This window comes from Exophiala dermatitidis (assembly GCF_000230625.1).
Source record: "Exophiala dermatitidis NIH/UT8656 unplaced genomic scaffold supercont1.4, whole genome shotgun sequence".
NCBI lineage: Eukaryota > Fungi > Ascomycota > Eurotiomycetes > Chaetothyriales > Herpotrichiellaceae > Exophiala > Exophiala dermatitidis.
The window spans coordinates 1,721,104-1,742,285 of record NW_008751649.1 but is presented as its reverse complement, the minus strand read 5'-3'; the positions used below and the strand labels follow the sequence as shown (position 1 = coordinate 1,742,285).

Here is a 21,182-nt window from a genome sequence, read left to right as displayed (position 1 = left end):
TACTAGCGCCTAGATTTCCAAGGACTAACCGCAGGGCTAGGGATTATACTATTCAGCCTGGGGCAGCTAAACCAACTTGAATAACTACCTGGGTATTGTGGTCACGTGTCACTCGCTCAACACAGTAATAGTATTGTACTCTGTAAACGGCAGGCTGCCCTGCGCTTTACAAACCAAAGCCGTGACCCATCACGTCTACCACCAACGATGCTGTAGCAGTAGTTCAGCATCTCCCATCTCTCATATCCCTTACTCACTCACATGGAGCGAAGTCGCGTTCAGGAATGCTAGGGACGAGAAGGGAGCTGAGCGTCGCAATACGCTCACTCATCAAGCAGGAACTTGAAGCAAGACAAACGATCGGACGGAATCTTGCTTCATACACCATTTAACACCACCACCGCCTCGATTGCCATGGCTCAGTCACAGCCGCCGCCTGCGCGGCCACCGCTTCCTCAATCTCAAGGCTCCTTTCAGCGTGATTTTGCCGCGCCGAATGGCCGACCTACCTCACTTGGACCTCAGTCCCCGCCGATAGCCATGAACTATTCCGCATCCTCACCTCAACCGTTCTCGCCTCAACAGTATACTCAACCACCAGCTGCGAAAAGACCGAAACTTTCTCCCGAGGTTCATTCTCCTTTCCCGTCTCAGAGCTATCCTTCTACGCCAGTCACGCAGCCGCCAACCCCAGGCGCGAACGCGCAGATGAATGGTCCTACAACTCCTGCTCCACGGAGCGGTCTCATGCCACCTCCACAGCGACCGACCGACAAAGCCGAAGATCGGAACTACGAAGACATCTTATCAGGAACTGGAATTAATATTGAAGAGGAAGCCAGGATGCTTGTCAGGCCGGACTATTTAGGTGGTGCTGTGCCGAAACCATCTGCGCGGCAACAACCGGGAACGTTTGATTATCAGTCAAATTCCTTTTCTCAAGCGGCTTCCAACGGGGCGGCCTCAGCATCAAAGCCAGAATCGAGCGGAGGTCAGGATTCATCTCAGCAATATCAGCCGACAGCGGAGGAACTAAAGCGAAGAGAGGAGGCACGTGCAGACTGGGAGGCAGCTAGGCATAGCCAGCACCCTCTGTGGGATCTGTTTTTGCTGGGCGGCGCGTTGAACGAGAGGATCCGGAACATCAGTATAACTGAGCATTTGATTGATCCGCAATCAGGAGTGTTGGTGAATACGCAGAAACATGCCCCGCCACCTACTGTACGGGTCAACGGTTTAGAGGGGGCTTCGCGGATCATTGATAAGGGCCAAGCCATCCTGGATACGGGCCAGAAGGGTGAACGGCTATCGGATATCATGAAAGTCATCAGCTTGGCTACAAAGGCGCGCATGACTGGTTTGGTCAGCGCAGCTTCGAGACTGGCGCTGGAACGGCAACTCCATTCCAAAGGAAAAGTGCCAGAAGAATGGCAGGACATTGCTGTTCCGGTCAAATCGGCCACGGACGTGCCTGAAGGAGCGTCCAGTCCTGTGGGCAGGTCCAGCTTGAAGCGTGAGTGCTCTCATTTCTTCGTGTCATTCTGTACTAATCTCTTCCAGGTACATACTCCGAAGCAAACTTGAACGTTGAAGTGGCTTCGGCGGATGGAGGTCCTCCACGCCTTGTTGCAGTCTTGGACAAGACGTCTCAATCGGAACGGAGTACTGAAGACATGCGACGACAGAAACGACAGAAACGACGAGCAACTGCGCAGGCTGAGGGCACATCTACGGGCGAAGCAACGCCGGACGCCGCCCTGGCCGCCGCCCTGGAGTCGGACAAGAAGACAACAAAGAAAGAGAGGAAACTCGCCGAGTCGAAATTTACGGAACAGCAGCAACACAAGTCCGCCAACGAAGCAGCCCGGATGGCCGTGTCTAGTATGCTGGGAAGCCGGTTTGGAGGCAAAAAGGCGAGGACCTATGACTGGATGAATGCCGGCAAGGGAGGAGCAGCAAGTCCAGCCACGACGCCCGGAAGGCCTCTGGGATCAGGTTCAACATCAGTCGTGGGCACTCCAACTCCAGATCGGGGACGGGCAGCGTCGAAGGAGAAACACTTGGGTCAGTGGGACGAGGCCAAAGATGCCAAAATCCAGGCCCGAGATGTATTGCTTGTGCTGGAAAGCGACGGAAGAGCCCCAAAATCCTATGTGCGAGGCACTAGCCTGCCACGAAGCTGATTGTTGCATCTGCACTGGCATTTCTAGATATGGTCGGTCACTGGAGGGATGGGTCTAGGGCCGGGAGCATCTTTGTTGCATGGGCGACAGCATGGATTTTGTAAAATAAATAGGCCACAAAACGACAGTTCTTCCCATGTGAACCTGTTCCGACCCGCTGACAACCTTGAAGTTAGCAAATGGCAATCCGAGGAAGATATGGCAACTACTCCGGTAGTAGCCAGCTTGTACACAGAGGTCAGGCTGAGCAGATCCACTACTGGGCTACATAGAGTTCAAAGACCTTTCTATCCATGCACCTAGTTGCCATGTGTAGTCCTGAGTTGACGGCTTGGGCAAAGACTGCCTGTTACAGAAGGGGCTGATGCAGAAGTGTCTCTCGTGCCGCTTCACGATCAGGCCTTCTGTGCTGTCCACATTCTGACCACAAAACTGTGAGCCCGGCGGGTGCGGGTGGCGGAGTGCCGCCAATGCGAACAATGCCACAACTTATCACCTTAGTGTACAATCACCAAACCTACTGTATTGACTTGTATGTCCGTTTTGAGCCCTCCCTAGGACTGGTTCTTGGCTTGGGCGCTCTCGAGCGGTTGAGATGCCGTCAACACCAGGATTGGTGTGGTAGCGATGCGGTAGAAGCATTGTGGCAAGTGATGGCGCCTATCGGGCGCAAGTTACGAGGACACAGACAACAGAGGCACATCAGAAGGGTGAGCGTCGACTCGCAGGGACTGGAAGGACCGTGACATGGTTGGGCTTGACGATTCGAGGATAAAAGACCACCGAACCGACGCCACTTTTGCTTAGGGGCAGCCTAGGCGGATTGTCCGCAAGAGAGGAGGAGGAGGAGCGTGTGCTCCTTTGGGTGCTTGTTGAGGCACTGACGAAACATTTTAGCCGGTGGAGGTGCCCGAGCCAAACTTGGAGGTTTGGGCGAGGAAGCAGAATAGTCACGGGCCTGACGCAGGCGAGGGAGGGAGGACTTGAAAAGAAATCATCAGCACGGAAGGTGATTTTATTAGTAAAGGGCACCTAGGTACCTGATCGTTTCTCCGTCACTGCAGGTGGAACAAAGTCACCCTCAATGTCGTAATGCCGCCAGTGACGGCGGTCAACAGAAGATTCGCCGAAGTCATTAGAACGGGGGATAACGTAAGTTTCGCGTGTTGTGGTAACGGGTTGCTCCAGGATGATGTTGTTATTCGACGGTTTAGCGAAGATTCTCCAGTAGTACAGCGTAAATACAGAAAAAGCACTGCAGTATCTCTATTGCTGGTAGTTGCAGTGTAGCAGTAAAGCCGAGCCTGAAGAAGTGTGCCAGTGAGTGCGCCGCCTGGAAAGTGAACCCTCCCGTCTCAAGCACGACACTGACACTACCTACACTACTACTGCGGCATTCACTACCACCACCACGACAGCTGCTCCCAAACTGCGCCGCACTCAAACCTTGCCATCAACCAACATCGCATCATCCGTTGTTGTTTCTCACTCTCGACTGCTCGCTGGCTGTACCAGATCTATCTTTCTTAGAGTTCAAACCCTCTGCCTCTTCGCCCACAGCCCTACGAGCCTGGCAACACGAATCATGATTGAGAACCTGCGTCTGTAAGAGGCGTCGACCTCGTCAGGTTTGGCGTTCCACATTTTCACGCACCTCGAGTCTCCTCCGCGACACGCACCACCTCAACTGCCACCACACGCTTTTCCGCCGTCGCAGCAGTTCTTCAACTCCTCCTCTGTCTTGCTCTGCAACGAATCCGACCTTCACACCACCTATCTCGCTGCCAAACCGCCACGAAAAGGAACCCCTGCACGCTCTCGCATGCGGCCGGCCTTCGGCGACGATCCACGTAGTTGGACCTCGTTCTCCACAATCAGGGTTTCTCTGGGGACAAAATGTCTACACCTTCGATAGCGACCACCACCATACCAGCACATCATTCACAATACGGTTATGGCCATCAGAATCCATATTCGCCGTCGACACGGACGTACCCCGCAACAAATGCAATGCCTGCACCGCAACGGTTGACCACTTCTTACCATTCCTATCCGGCTACCGCTCAATATCCCCAACCTCAGCAGTCCCCGGGCTCGTACAGACCGCCCTCCAACGTCTCGTCCATGGCTCCTTCTCAATCGGCCTCAACCCTCCCGGACAACCAACGACGACAGCCAAACTGGAATGAATTTTACAAGAACGGCATTCCGAAAGAGATTATTGTTATCGACGACGATTCCCCAGAACCTCAATCTGGAACCGACAACGCCAGACCCAATCCGCATCCCGAAACATCGGCATATCCATCGAACGCCGGTAGGAAGAGAAAAGTTGACCAAGGCTATGAAATCGAATACACAGATAGCCCGGCGTATTCCACACACCCGACAAAATTTGGTGCTTCGTCATCGTCGGCCTCTTATCATTCTGGGGATAGGACCACTTCTATTCAAACTGTGACGGCTCCCACATCGCTCGAGTCCTATGCCAGTAACCCTGCAAGCCACAGTTATGAAGATGTCAGAGTGGGCCAAAAACGAAAGAGGGTGCAACCGGCAAAGGAGACAAGAGCACAAGCCAAACGAAAACAACAGGAAACCGCGGATGCCTATGCAGACTATGTTCCGCCCTCCAAACCCTTGCGAAAGGCCGCGGATGTCCATGTCCCTGTGATTCGTGATGTAGGTTTACCAATGGCTATTCTTCTCTTCACTGGCTAACAAGCTTTAGACTCTGCACAAGCACCAAAAAGTGGACGATGACGACGGTCATTATATCGTCACACCGCACACTCCACTGACAGATAGATGTAAGGACTTCGGCGACAAATATTTTGGCTTGTGCTAACTTTGTACAGATGATATCGTCAGACTCCTTGGCCAGGGAACTTTTGGCAAAGTTGTCGAAGCCTACGACAAGAGAAAGAAGACGAAATGTGCTGTCAAAATCATCAGGTCTGTCCAGAAATATCGCGACGCATCTCGCATTGAATTGCGTGTTCTCTCCACGCTTGCTCTGAACGACAAAGACAACCGAAATAAGTGCATCCACCTGCGGGATTCATTTGATTTTCGGAACCACATTTGCATAGTGACGGACCTGCTTGGCCAAAGTGTTTTTGACTTCCTCAAAGGAAATGGTTTCGTGCCTTTCCCAAGTTCTCAAATCCAAAGCTTTGCCCGGCAGCTGTTCACTAGCGTGGCTTGTAAGTTGTTTTTTCCGTGAGTGTCGCGCCCTTATACTGACCACTTTCCAGTCCTTCACGACTTGAATCTGATTCACACTGATCTCAAGCCCGAGAATATCCTCTTGGTGCACAACGCCTATCAAACCTTTACTTACAACCGAACAATCCCATCATCATCTCACACGACGGCCAGGACGGCTCGACAAAGACGCGTCCTTCTTGATAGCGAAATCCGACTCATCGACTTTGGCTCTGCCACTTTCGACGACGAATATCACTCGTCAGTGGTCTCGACTAGGCATTACAGAGCCCCTGAGATCATACTGCAACTCGGATGGAGTTTTCCCTGCGATATTTGGAGCATAGGGTGCATTATTGTGGAATTCTTTACGGGAGATGCCCTCTTCCAGACGCACGACAACCTCGAACACCTGGCCATGATGGAAGCTGTCTGCAACGGGAAAATTGACGCAAAGCTGGTCAGGGCCGTTTGTTCCGGGGGACGCGGTGCCAACGCAAACCCTGCTGCCAAGTTTTTCAACCGCGGCAAGTTGGATTATCCCAACAGTGAAACGTCCAAGGCCTCGCGTAAGTACGTTAAGGCCATGAAACACCTCCATGTAAGTTTTTTGATCTATCTTCATTCTTTGCGTGGCACTGACTAAAGTCCAGGAATTCATTCCGGCCAACACATCTTTCAACCGGCAACTGCTCGACTTGTTGCGCAAGATCTTCGTGTACGACCCAAAGCAAAGAATAACAGCCAAAGAAGCATTGAAACATCCGTGGTTCAAGGAAACACTGGTGGATGATGGTACCGAGGCTATACGGATACGGGAGGAACGTGCCAACGCGACTGGTGTGGGACCGGATGCTAAGCGGCCACGGGTGTGATCGGATTACATGCAATTGCGAGGGCTCATACCAATATTCCGAACGACATTCACGATCATAGTACACGGCAACCGCTTCTTGCATCGCTGATAGCGAACTTCCTTCGAGCGACTTATGAGTGCAACGATTGATTTGGAACGGCTTGCCAGTCCTCCAAACGTAAGAGGCGTGTGCGCGCACGGTCCTTGGAAATATGACGAGGTACCACAATCATCTGTCCATTCTCCTGATGGCAGATGGTTTGTGGAGGATAAGGATAGTGGTTACGATGAAGGCTCGCTCTAAGGGTTCCGAGGTAAACGGGTATGAACGATTCGAAGTGGGCGGCGCTGCGTCAGGACAGGGTGTTGATCACTCCCACGGCCCAGAGTCGGTGTTGAAGTCCTGACTGCAACCAGCATGCTCGCAACTCCGTCTGGACAAGTCTACCGTGGGGCTCCGCTGAGGAAGAGCCAAAGAAGAGGCTGGAAGGGGTCGTACTACTTTTACCATTAGTCGAAAACACAGACACAGAAGTATGGAGCATAGAATCGAACATGATCCAGTATTTTTTTTTTTGGGATCTGTCTCCATTCTGCGCTAGTCACTCTGCGCGTCGTTGTTTGCGCCAAATGTGCTTGCAGGGCTACTGTTGCTGCTGCAACCGGCTCATCAGGGACATCCATTTCCCCGTGTTAAGGGCCCTCCGCCCGTAGTCATTGGTACTGAACATGCCAGAGGCATCACTAATTCCTACAACGGGAATCGAATGTCTCCATGGCCACTATTTCCGAAGTAGAATTCAGACCCTGATATTCCATCGATCGGGTCGATCGACCCTGCCAGTGGTTTTACCATTGGACTAGGATAAAGATAAAGCTTCGCCTAATGAACCCTCTGTACAATACAAGCCCTGGCAAAAAGAGGCATTCTCTTACCATGGTTTGATTGCCACGTAATATGGTGACTTTTGTAAGAGTAGGTCTCAATCCGGCCATGAGGATACAGGAGATTCGAAGGTACTGTGGGTAGGTAGGTAAAAGAGAAATTAACGGGACCAGCGTCAACCAAGCCAGCCAGCCAGTCAAAGGGATAGCACTAGTGGGACCATATTTGTCTTTTTGGTCGTGTAGGGAGTCGTAGGTATGGACTCGATGGCGAATGGCGCATGGGATGACGATGAAGATGGGTAGTAGTGTCCTTGGGTATATCCTTGATGATGAGGATGGGGGTAGTTTTCCCCCTCGATTCGAGAATCAGTTGGATCGATTGTACTGCTGGAGTTGGACTGGAGGCGCAGTCGCAGGCTGTAGGTCGTTCATACTCGTGTCGGCGCTGGTGCCTGGTCCAGGAAATTGCCGTGTCAACCTCGAGGACGCTGGCTCTGGTAGTGATGCCGATAAGATCAGATGGCAGCAGGCTTGACGGGCCAACTTTGTCGCGATTAAGTTCAGGAGCTCACTCTGCCGTCAGCAGGTTTGTTCTCTTCTTCTTCTGCTGAACTGGCCGCCCTAAGTGTCGACATGACTTCAGCTCATTGATCCTTCTTCCTGAACCTTCGTCAACTGGTGTGGTGTCGTGGAGTTGGGTCCAGTCAAAGCCCAATCGGTTCTGCCAGTGAGAGCATCACGAATTGCCGTCTTTGTGTCCATATCCTTGACCTATTTCCTGCTTTGCATGACTTTGGCTCCATGTTTTCTGATGACTTCTTCCATTGTTCTGCGGACCTGCTTGCACCCATCGACGCCCGTGACCATCATGCTCTCCAGTTTGCTATTTGGACCACCGATCTGGCAACGCGATTCCATCATCAGGACCGAGACTTTGTCTTCCGCGCCAGGAGGTTGGCCCGTGACCGTTGCGATGGACAGAAACGGCAATTCTTGCTCTTCGGCAGTGTTGAGATCGAGAATGGGCTCTGGTCGCACCGACGAGTCGTCCGCAGGAGTGACACTTCCACTAGAGATGGCTGCTAGGATCGAGGGCATGGGGATACCAGCGTCCACAAGCGCCAGACTCGCCGCATTCAGACACGCCGCCAGCAGCGCCCCGTCCAAACTAAGCACATGGAGCGATATCGATATGGTCGACCGAGGATAGAGATGTGTGAAAAGATGGCTCTGGAAGGCGCTGGAGACTGTGCTTTGCAGCTCTTGGATGCGCTTGTCGTTTTTTATGCGTCGGCGACGGTCCATCTGCGCAAACGGTGCCACATTGATTTCGGTCTCGACCGTGGCATTCGTATTGTCTCGTTGACCACGGCTGATGCTGCAGTTAGCAAGGGAACTCAAAGCAGTGGTTGGGTCAGTCCCTGGAAGAGCAACCCATCTCGTTAGCCGTATACATACCCCTCTCTTGGACCAGTCACTGTGCATAGGACCATGGTGTTGCCCATCGTGAGCAGACTGCTACCATCGCTGGAGGGCTGTGTCGAGATCGAAGCAGTGATGCGCCGCAGTTCGTTCCATCTTCGGCCATCTTGTCGAAGAAGCGTTTGCGCATACGTCGATATAGTGTCGAGAGGCATTTTGGACAAGATCGAGTGCCCGAGAAGCACGTACAGAACCTGGATTAGCGAGTCATCAGGCGTCAAGTCAGTGGAGATGTAGATTCCAAAGTAATCTTCAATGGTGAAGTGAGGGCAGTTCAATGGATTTTGTTCCCGTGCTCGGGCGGAATTTTCGTGTTACAATTAATTAGACGCGGCTGCGTCACTTCGCGACCAAATATTTGCCCCGCGGTTATTAGAGGCGCGATTCCGCAGCCATCATCAACAATACACTCCAACGTGTGTGTACGTCGCCGACCAACCTTCTCATCCCGGTGGATTGTGATCGCGGCCGGTGCACCTCGCTGGCAAGGCTGTCACTATGGTGTTCACCGACAGCGAGGAAGATGATCTGGATCAGCCGCGGATCAAACTGGAAAGCCACAATCCATCGAAGATCGTATCGAGTCCGACAGATAGAAGAACGGCAGACAAGACTGAGATAATCTCTGCGACCGCAACTGAGGCAGAAGATACGGATGCGTCGATCACAGTGCTAAGTACCGCCTCAAACTCGAAGAAGCGGCGCAGCCCTCCCGCGACCGCCTCCCATCGCGTAGAGTTGGATACCGACGACGAACTGAACTATGCATGGGAGGAAGATCAAAAAGCCAAGCAGAAGGCAGCGGAGGCGAAAAAGCGTGCTATGAAATCTGCCCGCAAGATCAGGGCCATTGCGAGGGAACATGATGCTCCGTCCAAGGCGCGGACAGGCGGTACCAGCACCGGCGTTGGACGACAGGCACCGAGAAAGCGGAGGAAGGTCAGAGAGTACGGCGAATCGGATCCGGACGAGGACCTCATGGAGTGGACGACCCCAGACTATGTTCAGGCTCGAAGGAAACGGTTCGATGAGCGTGCCCAAAAGTTGAAGGCTGGTGGTTTACAATTGCCGCCTAATTATGATGAGGTCTTCTTCTCGGACGACGAACACCTGCAAGATTTGGAAGAACGCCCGAATTTCTCAGACGAAAGCGCAGTTAGGGAGAAGAAGGACATCGAGTTGCCATATTCGCTCGGCTTGATCCCTGCTTCCATTGCGCGGTTTCTCCGAGATTACCAGGTTAAGGGCGTGGCCTTCCTACACGAACTGTTCGTGTATCAGAAAGGAGGCATCCTCGGAGACGACATGGGCTTGGGCAAGACTGTTCAGGTGGTGGCATTCCTCACGGCGGCATACGGCAAGACCGGCGACGAGCGCGACAGCAAGAGAATGAGGAAAATGCGACGTGCAAACCGGGAATACCCACGCACTCTGATCATTTGCCCCGGAACTTTGATGAATAACTGGAGGGATGAACTTGAGCGTTGGGGCTGGTGGCAGGTGGACATCTATCATGGAAATGCATCCAGTCGACATGAGGTCTTTCTCACAGCTCAGGCAGGGATGCTAGAAGTCATGATTACAACATACCATACTTACCGAGCCAACCGCAGTGAGATCAACATGGTCAAATGGGATTGTGTGGTTGCGGACGAATGCCACCAAATCAAAGATCGCAACTCTGGCATCACAAAAGCCATGAATGAAGTCAATGCTCTCTGTCGCATAGGGCTGACGGGGACGGCCATCCAGAACAAGTATGAAGAGCTGTGGACGCTCCTCAACTGGACCAATCCCGGCCGGTTTGGTCCCGTGTCGACCTGGAAAACCACGATATGTGAGCCACTCAAGCTCGGCCAGAGCCATGACGCATCGAACTATCAACTCGCGAGAGCCCGGAAAACGGCAAAGATGCTGGTCAACAACCTTTTGCCCCAGTTCTTTCTGCGGCGCACGAAGGCCCTGATCAAGGATCAGCTGCCGAAAAAGACGGACCGTGTGGTCTTTTGTCCACTGACGCCCACTCAGGCCGAAGCCTACCAGAATTTCCTGGAGAGTGATGTCGTGCAGTATATCAAGACTAGCAGCCAGTTATGTGAGTGTGGGAGCGGGAAGAAAGCAGGCTGGTGCTGTCGCATGGAGCTGCCTGACGGAACCAGATGGCAGAACTGGGTGTTGCCTGCAATGCACGTACTCCGGCACATATCGAACCACTTGGCCGTGCTGATTCCACAAGGAGCCGACCCGTCAGATAAGCAGGCGAAGGATCTGGAACTGCTTCAGATCGCTCTACCCGACCAATGGCAAACCATCTATAGAACCAGAGACAGCATCTTGCACACGGGCAATCCCGAATTCTGTGGCAAGTGGCGTGTGTTACAGAGACTACTGAGTTTTTGGCACGATCAAGGTGACAACAAGGTCCTCATATTCTCCCACAGTGTCCGACTACTCAAGATGCTTCGCGATTTGTTCATCAGTACAAAGTTCAACGTGAATTACTTGGACGGGAGCATGCATTACGAAGACCGGTATGCGGCTGTGCGGGATTTCAATACCGACCCTACGCAGTTTGTGTTTCTCATCAGCACTCGAGCCGGTGGAGTTGGTCTCAATATCACGTCAGCCAACAAGGTGGTGGTGGTCGATCCGCACTGGAACCCGGCGTACGATCTACAAGCACAAGATCGAGCTTACCGAATCGGCCAGACCCGAGACGTGGAAGTGTTTCGACTGATCAGTCAGGGCACTCTGGAAGAGATTGTCTACGCTCGGCAAATCTATAAACAGCAACAAGCCAACATTGGATACACTGCCACATCGGAACGGCGGTATTTCCAGGGCGTCCAAGACCGTAAAGACCAAAAGGGCGAAATCTTTGGGATTCAGAATCTCTTCGCTTTTCAAGGCGAGAACCAGGTGCTGCGCGACATTGTAAACAAGACCAACATAGCCGAATCGAAGGCCGGCGTCAGGGTTGCAGATCTAAATTTGGGCGAGCACGACTTTGATCCCGAGGACACCACAGGTGCAGGGGCAGCAGCAGCAACAGTCAAGGCAGAAGACACCGCTGCCACCACACGCAGCCTTATCAAGACCGAAGACGACGAGGCCATGTCGCAGCTCGCAGCAGAGATTATAGGAGAAGCTCCTCGACCACGACCATCAAAGACAACACCATTTGCTCCCCCTGGAAAACCTCAAGTTGTGAGGAAATCCGATCCGATTCAAGCCATTTTGTCCTCTGTCGGGGTTTCATATACCCACGAAAACAGCGAGGTCATCGGCTCATCCAAGGTCGAAGCATTACTTTCCAAACGAGCCGAAGAGGCCGCCAGCACAAAGGCACACTGGGGTACGCAGGAACAACAGTCCAAGGTCTTTGAGGACGAATCACAGCTTGTGGAGGGCGGCTACGTATATGGCCATGGCGGGCGAGAGGGAGTCAGTGCGGGTGACAGCAGCAGCTTTGGAAGTGGAAAGGGCATCACGACTCCCAATGGTGGTAGTGTGATACGCTACAAGTATCGCCCGCCGCAGGATGTCATGAAACGCCAGCTCTGCAGCATGGCTCGGTGGGCCGGCTATAGTGACGATGTGGTGTCGTTTGCCCTGGTTGTGGAAAATTGGACCCAAGCCGAGCGGAGAGAGTGTTTGGATCGGTTTTATCATTATCGACGGGATGTTCTGGATGGACTGGTCGAGAATGAGGATGTGAAAACGGAAGCGAAAGTGAAGGCGGAAATAAAGTCTGAAGAACGTGAACGCGAACACGAGAAACGAGAGACAAAAGTGGAGGGAGAGGTTTCGTCAATCCATGGGGTCAAACTCGAGCCGAAATACTCCAACCTGAATGAACATGTTCCTCCGGTGAACAAGTTTGCTTCAGCACAAGCACTGGCACCCGTGGATCCAGTGAAGAAGGAAGAGGCTGACACTAACAACCTTTTCGCAAAGCCTGCTCCTGATGCTCCTGCACCTTTGGCCACTCCTGTTGTCAAGACCGAGCCGTCAACCGGGGGTATCGTCGATCTTGACGACGTCGACGTCGTGACGGCCTCGGAGGATGAAGACGACGAACTCTGAGAGCGCTCTCTGTCTGGGTCTATCTATGCTTTGGTTGTGGCCCGGCGCGTCTGCGTGTCGGGTCACTCTGGTTGGTGTTCCTGCGTTCTGTTTCCTCTGGTGGTTACCGGAGCAGCCTGGTTTGGCTTCCATCAGAATGGGGTTATGGGACGGCATGGGCGGCGAAATGATTTATTACTGATGAGGTTACGAAGTTTATGATTCTGCCGGTGCGACGACTGGTCCGTGATACCCCTTGTTATTAAATAGCTAGGTACCTACCTACATATGATGTTTAGGTATTGGTTTTCCTGTCCTTGGATTTGCAGGTATAAGGTAGGTACATAAAGAGTTTCCAAGATACTGTAGAATACCTGGTTCCTCGTTTATTATTGGGGTATACCTTATACGATAGGGATACACGAGAAGCTATGCTTTTACTTTGTGTTTCCAAGTTTCCCAATATTCGTTTCGTTTTCTCGTAGATATCATGACCCAATTTACTGTCATTGATTCCCTTACATACTGAACTCCCAACCACGCCCCGCGCATGTTGCTGTAGATGTACGACCGCCTTCACCATTGTTCTTCACGGCTTGAATATCATTCACAGCCTGAACAAACGCCCCGGCGCCGCAGGAGGAGCACAAGTCCCTCCAATATCCAAAACCCAGGCAGCCGAGTTGAACTCGCTGTACAGCGTCTCCAACTGATACCCGTTCGGACCGACGGTATTGGCATTAGATCCAGACTTGACGGTATACAGCACGGAGATACCCTTGACAGGGTCGACGTTGAGCCCCACGGTGGCAACCCATCGAAACACAATGACTCCCTGACACGTCACGGCGTCGATGTTGAGAATGTCTATACCAATGGGAGGCTGGGCGCCCTGGCCGGCAATGTATGCTGCTGGAGATGGAAATGTCACGGATCCCAAGGGGATGCCGGCCAGGAAATTGATCGAGTCCGAGGTGTCGGTGAAGTCTGGAGCTAGAAGGTTGGTGGCCACGTCGGCGTTGAAGGCGGTCAATGTGGAAACGAAGGCGTTGACGACTTGGACAGCAGTGTCGTAGGGAATGCATTGTCCACTGTTGCCATTGCCATTGCCGTTGCCGTTGCCGTTGTTATCGTTGCCATGTTGTGAGGAGGGCAGAGCGGTGGCCATACTGGCCAAGGCGATGGCCGTGGCGGAGAAGAGGTTGGAGAAACGCATTGTCGTAGATTTGCAAAGTGTAAAGTAGAATCGAGGGGGGCTTTTTGTATTCTGACTTGCTCGAAGGCGTAGGTAGCAAGATGTTTGATTTCACAACGAGAGACTATGACAACTAAGAGATAAGTAATGGGGGATAGCCGCAAGGACTGATGGCTTTCTGCTCGAGGGAGGAGTGCAGTACTTGGATCAGATCGAGAGGGAAGAGGATGCAAAGTCTGCTTTATAACGAATGATCGTGCTGCTCTTCTGGTTGTGTGGAAGGGCGAAAGACGGGGTCGGTTATTTTGGCGAGCCAGCTTCTGCCTGCCTACCTACCTACCTTTGGGTCCGTATACGAACGGCTGAACATTGTGGGTTGCTGAAAGCTTGCATGCTGTCTGCATGGAGGGCGGTTTTTGTAGCATCTGAGCTGACAGGCGTTTTGTCTAGTCCTTCCCGGTCACACCATCTTCTGCCACATATTGCCCGTTGGGGTCAGCAAGATGAAGGAACCCAACAGCCACCGGCCCTGGCGCTAACATCTGAGTGGTAGGAAACATGTCCGTTCAAGCAAGTCAAGAAAATGTTGCAAAGCATGCGCGGAGGTGTGTATACCTAGCTCGTTAGCGAAGGAGGGGAACAGATGCCTCCGTCAAACTTCAGTCCGGGTTTGAGGAGTCTGCCTCTATTCCTGGATATCAACTGGCTTGCCATTGGGCACCCTGTTTGTGTGTTGCTCTCCATTGGTCAACATCTGTTCTGGCAGCTGCCATTGAAAACGTAGCTAGGTCCGAAGGTAGGTAGACATCGCAGAAGCAGAAGAAAGTGGCTTGCGGCCGGCGGTAGTTCTTTGAAGAGCTAATCAGGGCAGATGTATATCAGCTCAGTTGAGGAGCCCGCACACGGACTTGCTGCTGTGTCCGTGGAGACTCCATCGGGTATAGGAAGCTGAAAGGTTAGTGGTGGTGGTCAGCTTGAATGTCTCACAACTGAGTCTGGGCACATGCACCTTTCATGCGCAAGAATGGCCGACTCCTTAGGTACTGTCCACCTTGAAACCACAGTAGCTGTGATAGAGAGATACGTCACAGCGGCAGATGTAAGCAGCGGGATGTTCCCGGAATGCCGCCAGGGGTAAGCAGCATGTACATACTGTAGTTGTACTGTGGCCCTGTCGAGGTTGAGAGGAAACCTGGAGACGCGGAGACGACGCAGCTGGAAATCTCGCGGTCTGGGGACTCGGAACTTGAAGCCATCCTCAGCTGCAGGGCTAGTCCCGAACAAGCAACGAGGATTAATACGGAGGATCATATACCGGAGAGTAGCAGTGTTGCTTGATTCACCGTATTGCGCCATTCTCGCTTACCAGACCCTCACTCGACTCGTTGCTGCTGATGTTGTTGACCCTTGTCCACATAGGAGTAGAAGCAGTATTCAGCAGGTACCGGACACGCCTTTCCAGGTATCGATGATAGTATACAGTTAGGACCCGTTGAAAAGCATCTCAAGCGCCTCCGTCGCCCATGCTGCCACTAACGCATGAGCCAGCCGATACCGCGTGTGCCACGTCCGTTACGGACTGCCTAGGACCTGCCACCTGAATGCCCTCCAGGCACCACTGAATGTGAATATTACAGAGCCAAGTAACACTAACCGGCGTTGCAATGCAGCGGACATGATGCGGACGGCACGGGCAAGAAATCCTGGATCCTTCGTGCCATAGAGCCGATGCGCCCAAACTGGCCAACCTTCTAGAGACAACCTCCATCCCCGCAAACTCATCCGGAATGGACACTTACAGGACGACTAGACTTCTTGAGGACCGACCAGGAGTAGACGGGCCCAGTTGGGCTCCTCGAGCCTGTCCAGTCGTGGGCACGCTGACCCGAAGTCGGAATCTGATCAACTCGATGCCAGATGGATGGGAACCTTGTGGCCAGTAGTAGACCTCGCCGGAGGACGAAAAGCTGTGTGCCGCCTCTTCATCTCGATCAGCGTATAGTCGATTCTAGTATTTCACAGCTCTATTTCAAGCTCTGGACTGCGATTGTGCGTTCTCTTCCCCCGGAGTTACTAGTCGTACACTTTTACGAGACCCGCTGAAGCCCGACTGCATGCTTGGCTTGTTACGACCATTGCCACGCTTACCGGGCATGCTGCGCTCATCGCCACTTTGGGTTGCACGATCTGTGCTTATACTGTTGCGTAACGCTACCCGCGCCTTGTCGACCGCTGGACTGGGCGTCGCTCGAAGAGGATCTCGCTTGGCTGAGCCGCTCCCGACGTTGCTCCCGCGGATGAGTTTGGCTTCCTCCTCTCGTTTTGCTTGTTTTTGGATACGATAGACCCGGGTCAAGCCCGGTAGGCAGTCACACCCACAGCCTTGGCTTGGACATGTCCCTTCGCTGGAAGGATGAGCAAACCATTCCGTTAGGCATTGAACATGGCCGGAATGGCCACATGCTTGACAGAACATCCACATGGCCGCACTGTGGCCCCAGCCCTGTCTTTCACTGTTGCAATATGACTTGATAGATTCGCAGATTGGACACACAAACCGAAGTTTCTGGCAGGTCTCGCACACATTCGTCCCAGGTTGCATCACCCTTTGGCAGTTTGTGCAAGCCACAGAGAGACTCATCGCGTCTCCATTGGTGAGACTGCCACTGTTTTGCTTGCTGGGTGTCGAAGAGATATAGAGCCGAGGGTAATCGAGCTCGACACACATTTTCCAGATAATAGCAGCCGACTCAAAATATCCCATCCTTTTCAGAAATGATAGATGATCTTCGATGATGCTTTCGATGATGCGATGGCCCAGATGAGGCGTCATCAGTCGGTCAGCGAGAGACTCTCCTCCTCCGGATTCAGTTCGCTCGAGCTTGCGGAAGCTAGGATGGAAAAAGTATGCATAGACATGGAGGAGTAGATGGGTCGCGAATTGCGCGTGGCCAATCCCGTTCGCGATGTCAAAAGCAATACTTTGACATATCAGAGGCAACGCGGACCAGGCAAATGGTAATTTCGGCTCATAACTCGCCAAGTCGATGGGGCGAAAGTCTTGGAACAGGTATGTTTCCTGGTCGAGTTCTTCCATAGACATGGAAGCTGTGGGCTCATCCGTAATCCGACTATCAAGGCCGTGCATTGGTCCATCCCTTTGGAGTCGAATTGGATTGGACGTATGGATCTGTGGCTTTGAAAGCGATGCTCCTCCTTCGAAATGGAAAATGTCGGGCGATGTTGATACTCTCGTCTCGATTTGTGAACTGGTAACTGATTCAAGAACGTTCTCGGCATTCCACATCGTCTTGTCCACCGATGGCGGAGCTGAGTGTCCAGATTCCACAGAATGGCCGGGAACCTCGTGTCCAAGCCTCGTGTCTGGTTGCGTGTCCACAGCAGCTAATCCATTCTTCGACTTTTGGGCAACCGAAGCCGAGTGCGGCGCTACAGTCTGCAATGGTTGAGTGTCCTCCTGTAAGGGAGCCTCTTCCCTTTCAGTGCCTTGTCCATCGTCAGAATCATGCCCGTCTTCTCGATGGCGCATTCCGTCATCAACATGAGACGACCCAAATGACTGTCCTAGGGACCGAGCCCTGTGGGAGCTGTCAGTTGACGCAGAAAACATAGGGAAGCTCTCATCCGAGTCTTGTCTGTCCTTATTGTCGGGCCTATAGGTGGCATCGTCCAGCGTGAAGATCGGCCGAGCTTGGACGCGATAGTCTCGCAGCGCCGCCCTCCGATCCTCCTGCTTTTGAGGCTCCGGGGTCGCCACTGGAAAGTCGGCACCTGGACGTCTTGCAGCGTGTACTGGTGAATTCCTGGCTGTCTCACGGCTGCTCGTCGACTGACTTGCATTGGAACGCACTGGCCTGAGCATTTCTGGAGAAGAGGAGTTTGATCGCGGCCCATGCTCCCGGGCATCGGCCAGGGCGCGGGCCGCTGCAGCTGCAGTAGAATGTGAGGACAGTATGGAGGGAGGAAGGGGTGCAATATTGTCGATGGTATCGTCACTACTCGAAGTGCTCCATCTCGTGTGATGCCCAGGAGGAGAATTGGGCAGTGGTTTGGCACGTGGCGTGGTCACATTTGACGTGCTGCCTACTTCTGACCCATGATGCCCACGCTCAGCCTGGACCATCCCCTTCAAAAGACTGCTCTTCAGATTCGGCGTCCGCCCTTCGCTCTTAGTATTGAACCCACGATGCGGGAGTCCAGCTAGAGGAGAAACAGCGTGGCGGTGGGCCCCTGATCGAAAATTCTCCAGAGTCTCCCTTCTTCGAGCGGCATCAGCCCTTCGCTTTGCCCTATTTGCATCCGCCCAGTCCTTGACTTCGGGAACCACAACTGCCCCTAGGATCCGCCAAGATTGAGCCATGCGGTGCATGGATACAGCGTCACATGCTGCAGCGTTCTGGTTGAATGCAGCCTCAAGACGTTCGAGGATGGTGTTGGGCGAACGCCTCCGCTCATCCATCGATGCCGGCTTTGCATAGTGTGATGCTAGAAATTCAACGACTCCTGCGTCGGCAGCAACTCCGGGAATGTAGCCGACTACGCCGACCTGTTCGTTATTGAAAAGATCGCCACGATCCAAGACAGCCTTGTCCAGTGGAAGAACAGGCGTTTTTTCGTCAACCGAAGGCGGACTGCTGGCCTGGGACTTGACAGACCTGGAGGAAAGAATGCCCCTGCCCCGCCGGCGAGAGCTGGCTTGCCCTGAAGTCTCAATGCTGCCCTCATCGTCGGTCAAGCTCCGACTGATCGCGCCATCGTCACCACCGCTAAGCTTGTTTGGTGGAACGGCCAAAAAGCCCATCACAGGGTCGTCCAAGGAGGGTCTTTGCTGAAGGTCTCTATCCTCGCAAAACATGTAGTAATGGCCGTCTGGGGTGAATTCCGAGACCGATGGGGAAAGCTGTGTATAGAAAGGTGTAGTATGCTTCAGGTCCCATTGGGTAAAGATTCCTTCGTCACCAACGGTCCATAACATGTCCTGGTTGGCCCAAAGCATATCATTGGGTGGCATGTTATACTTGTCCAACTCTCGGAAGGGCAACAAGGGCCTTCGAAGGTCCCAGACATGGATTCTGGGGTCATCGTGATAGTAGGAAACAGCAACTTGGGTGCTCTGCCAATGGGCAGCCTCCGGATTTGGAGACACCTTACAGGGAGGTCGCCACCTAATATTCCTTATTGCATGAGGCGCCTTGAGCTGTAGTACAGGCTTCTGGCGTCGATTGTCGCTCTGGAAGTCCCACACCCGGATATACTTGTCAAACCCGCCAGATATCACGTGTCGACCGTCGGGGTGCCAGTCCAGGGAATAGCATGCCTTCTCGTGCCCACTGATGCTCAGGATCGGCCGAGAAGGAGAGCGGGCGTCCCATTTCTGGATCAGTCCACCATCTGCACAAATGGCAAAGTCGAGCGGTTCTAGGGCGGATGGTGACCAGCGAACATCGCGAACAGCACTTCGAATATCAAATCGACGAAAAGCCTTGTCGGGTTTGACGCGCAGATCCCAAAGCCTCACCGACTTGTCCTGACTGGCCGACAGCAATAAATATCCAGCTGAAGGATCAAAGTCCAGCTTGTTGATTTGACCTGTGTGTTCATGGAGCCAAGCAAATTCGGTCTTGAGACCTGAAGCCTTCAAGTCGTACAGGGCAATGCGACCATTTGTAGCTGCAGTGGCAATGATATGGTCCCAATTGCCTGTGGACCACCTCACGTCTCTGGCCGGTAAATATTCCCTGCGCTTGCCTGCATCGCCCACCTGGCTGTGCGTCGAGGCATAGGAACTGATGGCGGCACGGAGATTGAGGTCTTCGGTCACCTTTCCATCATGGACATGCACTGTCTTGAGAATATCTTTGCCGGCCAGGATGGCATGGGTTCCGGCCTGATTGATGTCCAGAGCAGAAATGGGAATGCCGGTGCGGTGGGTCGCTGTGGGAGAGGGCAGGGAGCTGGATTCCGCTTGTTAGGAAAGGCCACCACCAGCAAGCAGATTGGTTCTCATACCTGTACGTGTGTATGGCCGTGATCTGCCGGAGCGCGTGTTCACGGTCGCCTTGGGATGGGCCGCCATGAGACTTCGAGCCAATGTGCCTTCCCCACGGTGCAATGATTCTCTGCAATTGGCCCAGCCGACTAGGTGGAAGAGGCGGCGCTGGAGGAGGAAGGAGATTCTGAGTCTCCTCTGGGGCAGGGTCTATCATGGCTCTTTGTAGCAGTCTTCATCAATGGCTCACATGCCGGATGTCATTCGCGAGCAGGCTAAGGCACGAGGTAGGATCCATAAGGACATGGCCTGCGGGAAAGGTCTCACCAGTGTGGACGGCGAGCAACGGCAGACGCGACGTGCAGCATGCTTGCTGCACGCTGGCTGCAGAGTGCAAATGTCGAAGAGACGGTCAGGAGATGGATACCTGATAGCGATGAAGCGACCAAAGGGCGCAGAGGCGAGGCGAGGAAGAGGTAGAGTGGTTGTAGGGCTGCGTGCGACCAGAAAACCAGTCCGTGTTCGATTGGATGAAGTATACCTAGTACTATGGCCAAATTCCCGGGGTCGCTAGTCGTACTAAGTAGTAGCACTGTAATTGACGGCCCGCACTGGCACTGGCCGTACTATATGTAGGTACTACTACCAAGCTGCAGCGGATGAGTTGTGTGTGCACAGCGGTGTCTGCCCAGCGACATCGCTAAGGTGCTGACTATCTGGTACTGCCACTGCTGCAGCCACGGTGATTATGACATAGCTGCAGTACAGCTGTGCAGCTGATACTCTACTCCTGATTGAATCGAACTGAGGGATGTCGACCTGACCTAGTTGCCTCCTTGTGCCGCCTATACCCAACCGTCTCGTTGGGCGAGGCGATATACCCTTTGAGCAAACCCAGGGGAACTGTAACCGCCAGAGAAATAGATATCCATACCACACCTCTGCCGGTGCATGAGTACAGTACCTCTAATAATAAGGCAGCTGCCTACTGTTCTCTTCGAGAGACTCTAAAAGTGACAACCTCGCTAGGCGTCTCCAGTGATTCGTTAGCGACCCATGCAGTGCTGGCCGCCTCGCCCTGGGATGTGTTGGCGACGTCAAGACTCGAGAAGTAGATGATACCTAGGTAGGTAGGTATCTACCTTAGGTACCTACAACGTTGTAGGTATGCTCCTGTGAAGTGGTATACTACAGTGTAATATTCAGGCTGTGCCTACCTGCGCTAGGTGCCTATTGGTATCTGTTTAGTGGCCGGGCCAGCTACCAGGTATACCTTGTTTTATGACCCCTGTCGGC

At 53.1% G+C, this 21,182-nt stretch overlaps 7 protein-coding genes across 7 annotated transcripts; 4 read left to right on the top strand and 3 right to left on the bottom strand.

Moving 5' to 3' along the window:
* The first annotated feature begins 166 nt into the window (after nt 1-166).
* Nucleotides 167-2,481, top strand: HMPREF1120_04951 (uncharacterized protein). Its single transcript, XM_009159100.1, has 2 exons — nt 167-1,513; nt 1,561-2,481. Exons 1-2 carry the CDS (start codon nt 415-417, stop codon nt 2,181-2,183), a joined length of 1,722 nt encoding a protein of 573 aa, XP_009157348.1. The 5' UTR covers nt 167-414; the 3' UTR covers nt 2,184-2,481.
* A 231-nt stretch (nt 2,482-2,712) lies between these two features.
* HMPREF1120_04950 (dual-specificity kinase) lies at nt 2,713-6,812 on the top strand. Its single transcript, XM_009159099.1, has 5 exons — nt 2,713-4,865; nt 4,915-4,993; nt 5,042-5,389; nt 5,441-5,991; nt 6,044-6,812. Exons 1-5 carry the CDS (start codon nt 4,080-4,082, stop codon nt 6,263-6,265), a joined length of 1,986 nt encoding a protein of 661 aa, XP_009157347.1. The 5' UTR covers nt 2,713-4,079; the 3' UTR covers nt 6,266-6,812.
* On the bottom strand, nt 6,574-8,916 carry HMPREF1120_04949 (uncharacterized protein). The gene is made up of 2 exons (XM_009159098.1): nt 8,593-8,916; nt 6,574-8,506 (listed from the first exon to the last, which is right to left on the bottom strand). Exons 1-2 carry the CDS (start codon nt 8,769-8,771, stop codon nt 7,906-7,908), a joined length of 780 nt encoding a protein of 259 aa, XP_009157346.1. The 5' UTR covers nt 8,772-8,916; the 3' UTR covers nt 6,574-7,905.
* A 78-nt stretch (nt 8,917-8,994) lies between these two features.
* HMPREF1120_04948 (DNA excision repair protein ERCC-6) lies at nt 8,995-13,144 on the top strand. The gene has a single exon (XM_009159097.1). It carries the CDS (start codon nt 9,115-9,117, stop codon nt 12,700-12,702), a length of 3,588 nt encoding a protein of 1,195 aa, XP_009157345.1. The 5' UTR covers nt 8,995-9,114; the 3' UTR covers nt 12,703-13,144.
* Nucleotides 13,145-13,288: 144 nt separating this feature from the next.
* Nucleotides 13,289-13,897, bottom strand: HMPREF1120_04947 (uncharacterized protein; the record flags this gene model as incomplete). The annotated part of the gene is made up of 1 exon (XM_009159096.1): nt 13,289-13,897. The coding sequence occupies one exon, from the start codon at nt 13,895-13,897 to the stop codon at nt 13,289-13,291; it is 609 nt and encodes a 202-aa protein (XP_009157344.1).
* Nucleotides 13,898-15,905: 2,008 nt separating this feature from the next.
* Nucleotides 15,906-20,103, bottom strand: HMPREF1120_04946 (double-strand break repair protein MRE11; the record flags this gene model as incomplete). The annotated part of the gene is made up of 2 exons (XM_009159095.1): nt 15,906-19,851; nt 19,907-20,103. The coding sequence occupies 2 exons, from the start codon at nt 20,101-20,103 to the stop codon at nt 15,906-15,908; spliced, it is 4,143 nt and encodes a 1,380-aa protein (XP_009157343.1).
* HMPREF1120_04945 (uncharacterized protein) lies at nt 20,088-20,473 on the top strand. The gene has a single exon (XM_009159094.1). The coding sequence runs from the start codon at nt 20,128-20,130 to the stop codon at nt 20,458-20,460; it is 333 nt and encodes a 110-aa protein (XP_009157342.1). The 5' UTR covers nt 20,088-20,127; the 3' UTR covers nt 20,461-20,473.
* The last annotated feature ends 709 nt before the right edge of the window (nt 20,474-21,182 follow it).

Coding starts and splice junctions, on each gene's coding strand:
- HMPREF1120_04951 (XM_009159100.1), top strand. CDS start 415: ATGGCTCAGTCACAGCCGCCGCCTGCGCGGCCACCGCTTCCTCAATCT. Junction 1,514..1,560: donor GGGCAGGTCCAGCTTGAAGC/GTGAGTGCTCTC, acceptor AATCTCTTCCAG/GTACATACTCCGAAGCAAAC.
- HMPREF1120_04950 (XM_009159099.1), top strand. CDS start 4,080: ATGTCTACACCTTCGATAGCGACCACCACCATACCAGCACATCATTCA. Junction 5,390..5,440: donor GCTGTTCACTAGCGTGGCTT/GTAAGTTGTTTT, acceptor ACCACTTTCCAG/TCCTTCACGACTTGAATCTG. Junction 5,992..6,043: donor AGGCCATGAAACACCTCCAT/GTAAGTTTTTTG, acceptor ACTAAAGTCCAG/GAATTCATTCCGGCCAACAC.
- HMPREF1120_04949 (XM_009159098.1), bottom strand. CDS start 8,771: ATGCCTCTCGACACTATATCGACGTATGCGCAAACGCTTCTTCGACAA. Junction 8,507..8,592: donor GTGACTGGTCCAAGAGAGGG/GTATGTATACGG, acceptor CTGCAGCATCAG/CCGTGGTCAACGAGACAATA.
- HMPREF1120_04948 (XM_009159097.1), top strand. CDS start 9,115: ATGGTGTTCACCGACAGCGAGGAAGATGATCTGGATCAGCCGCGGATC.
- HMPREF1120_04945 (XM_009159094.1), top strand. CDS start 20,128: ATGGCTCACATGCCGGATGTCATTCGCGAGCAGGCTAAGGCACGAGGT.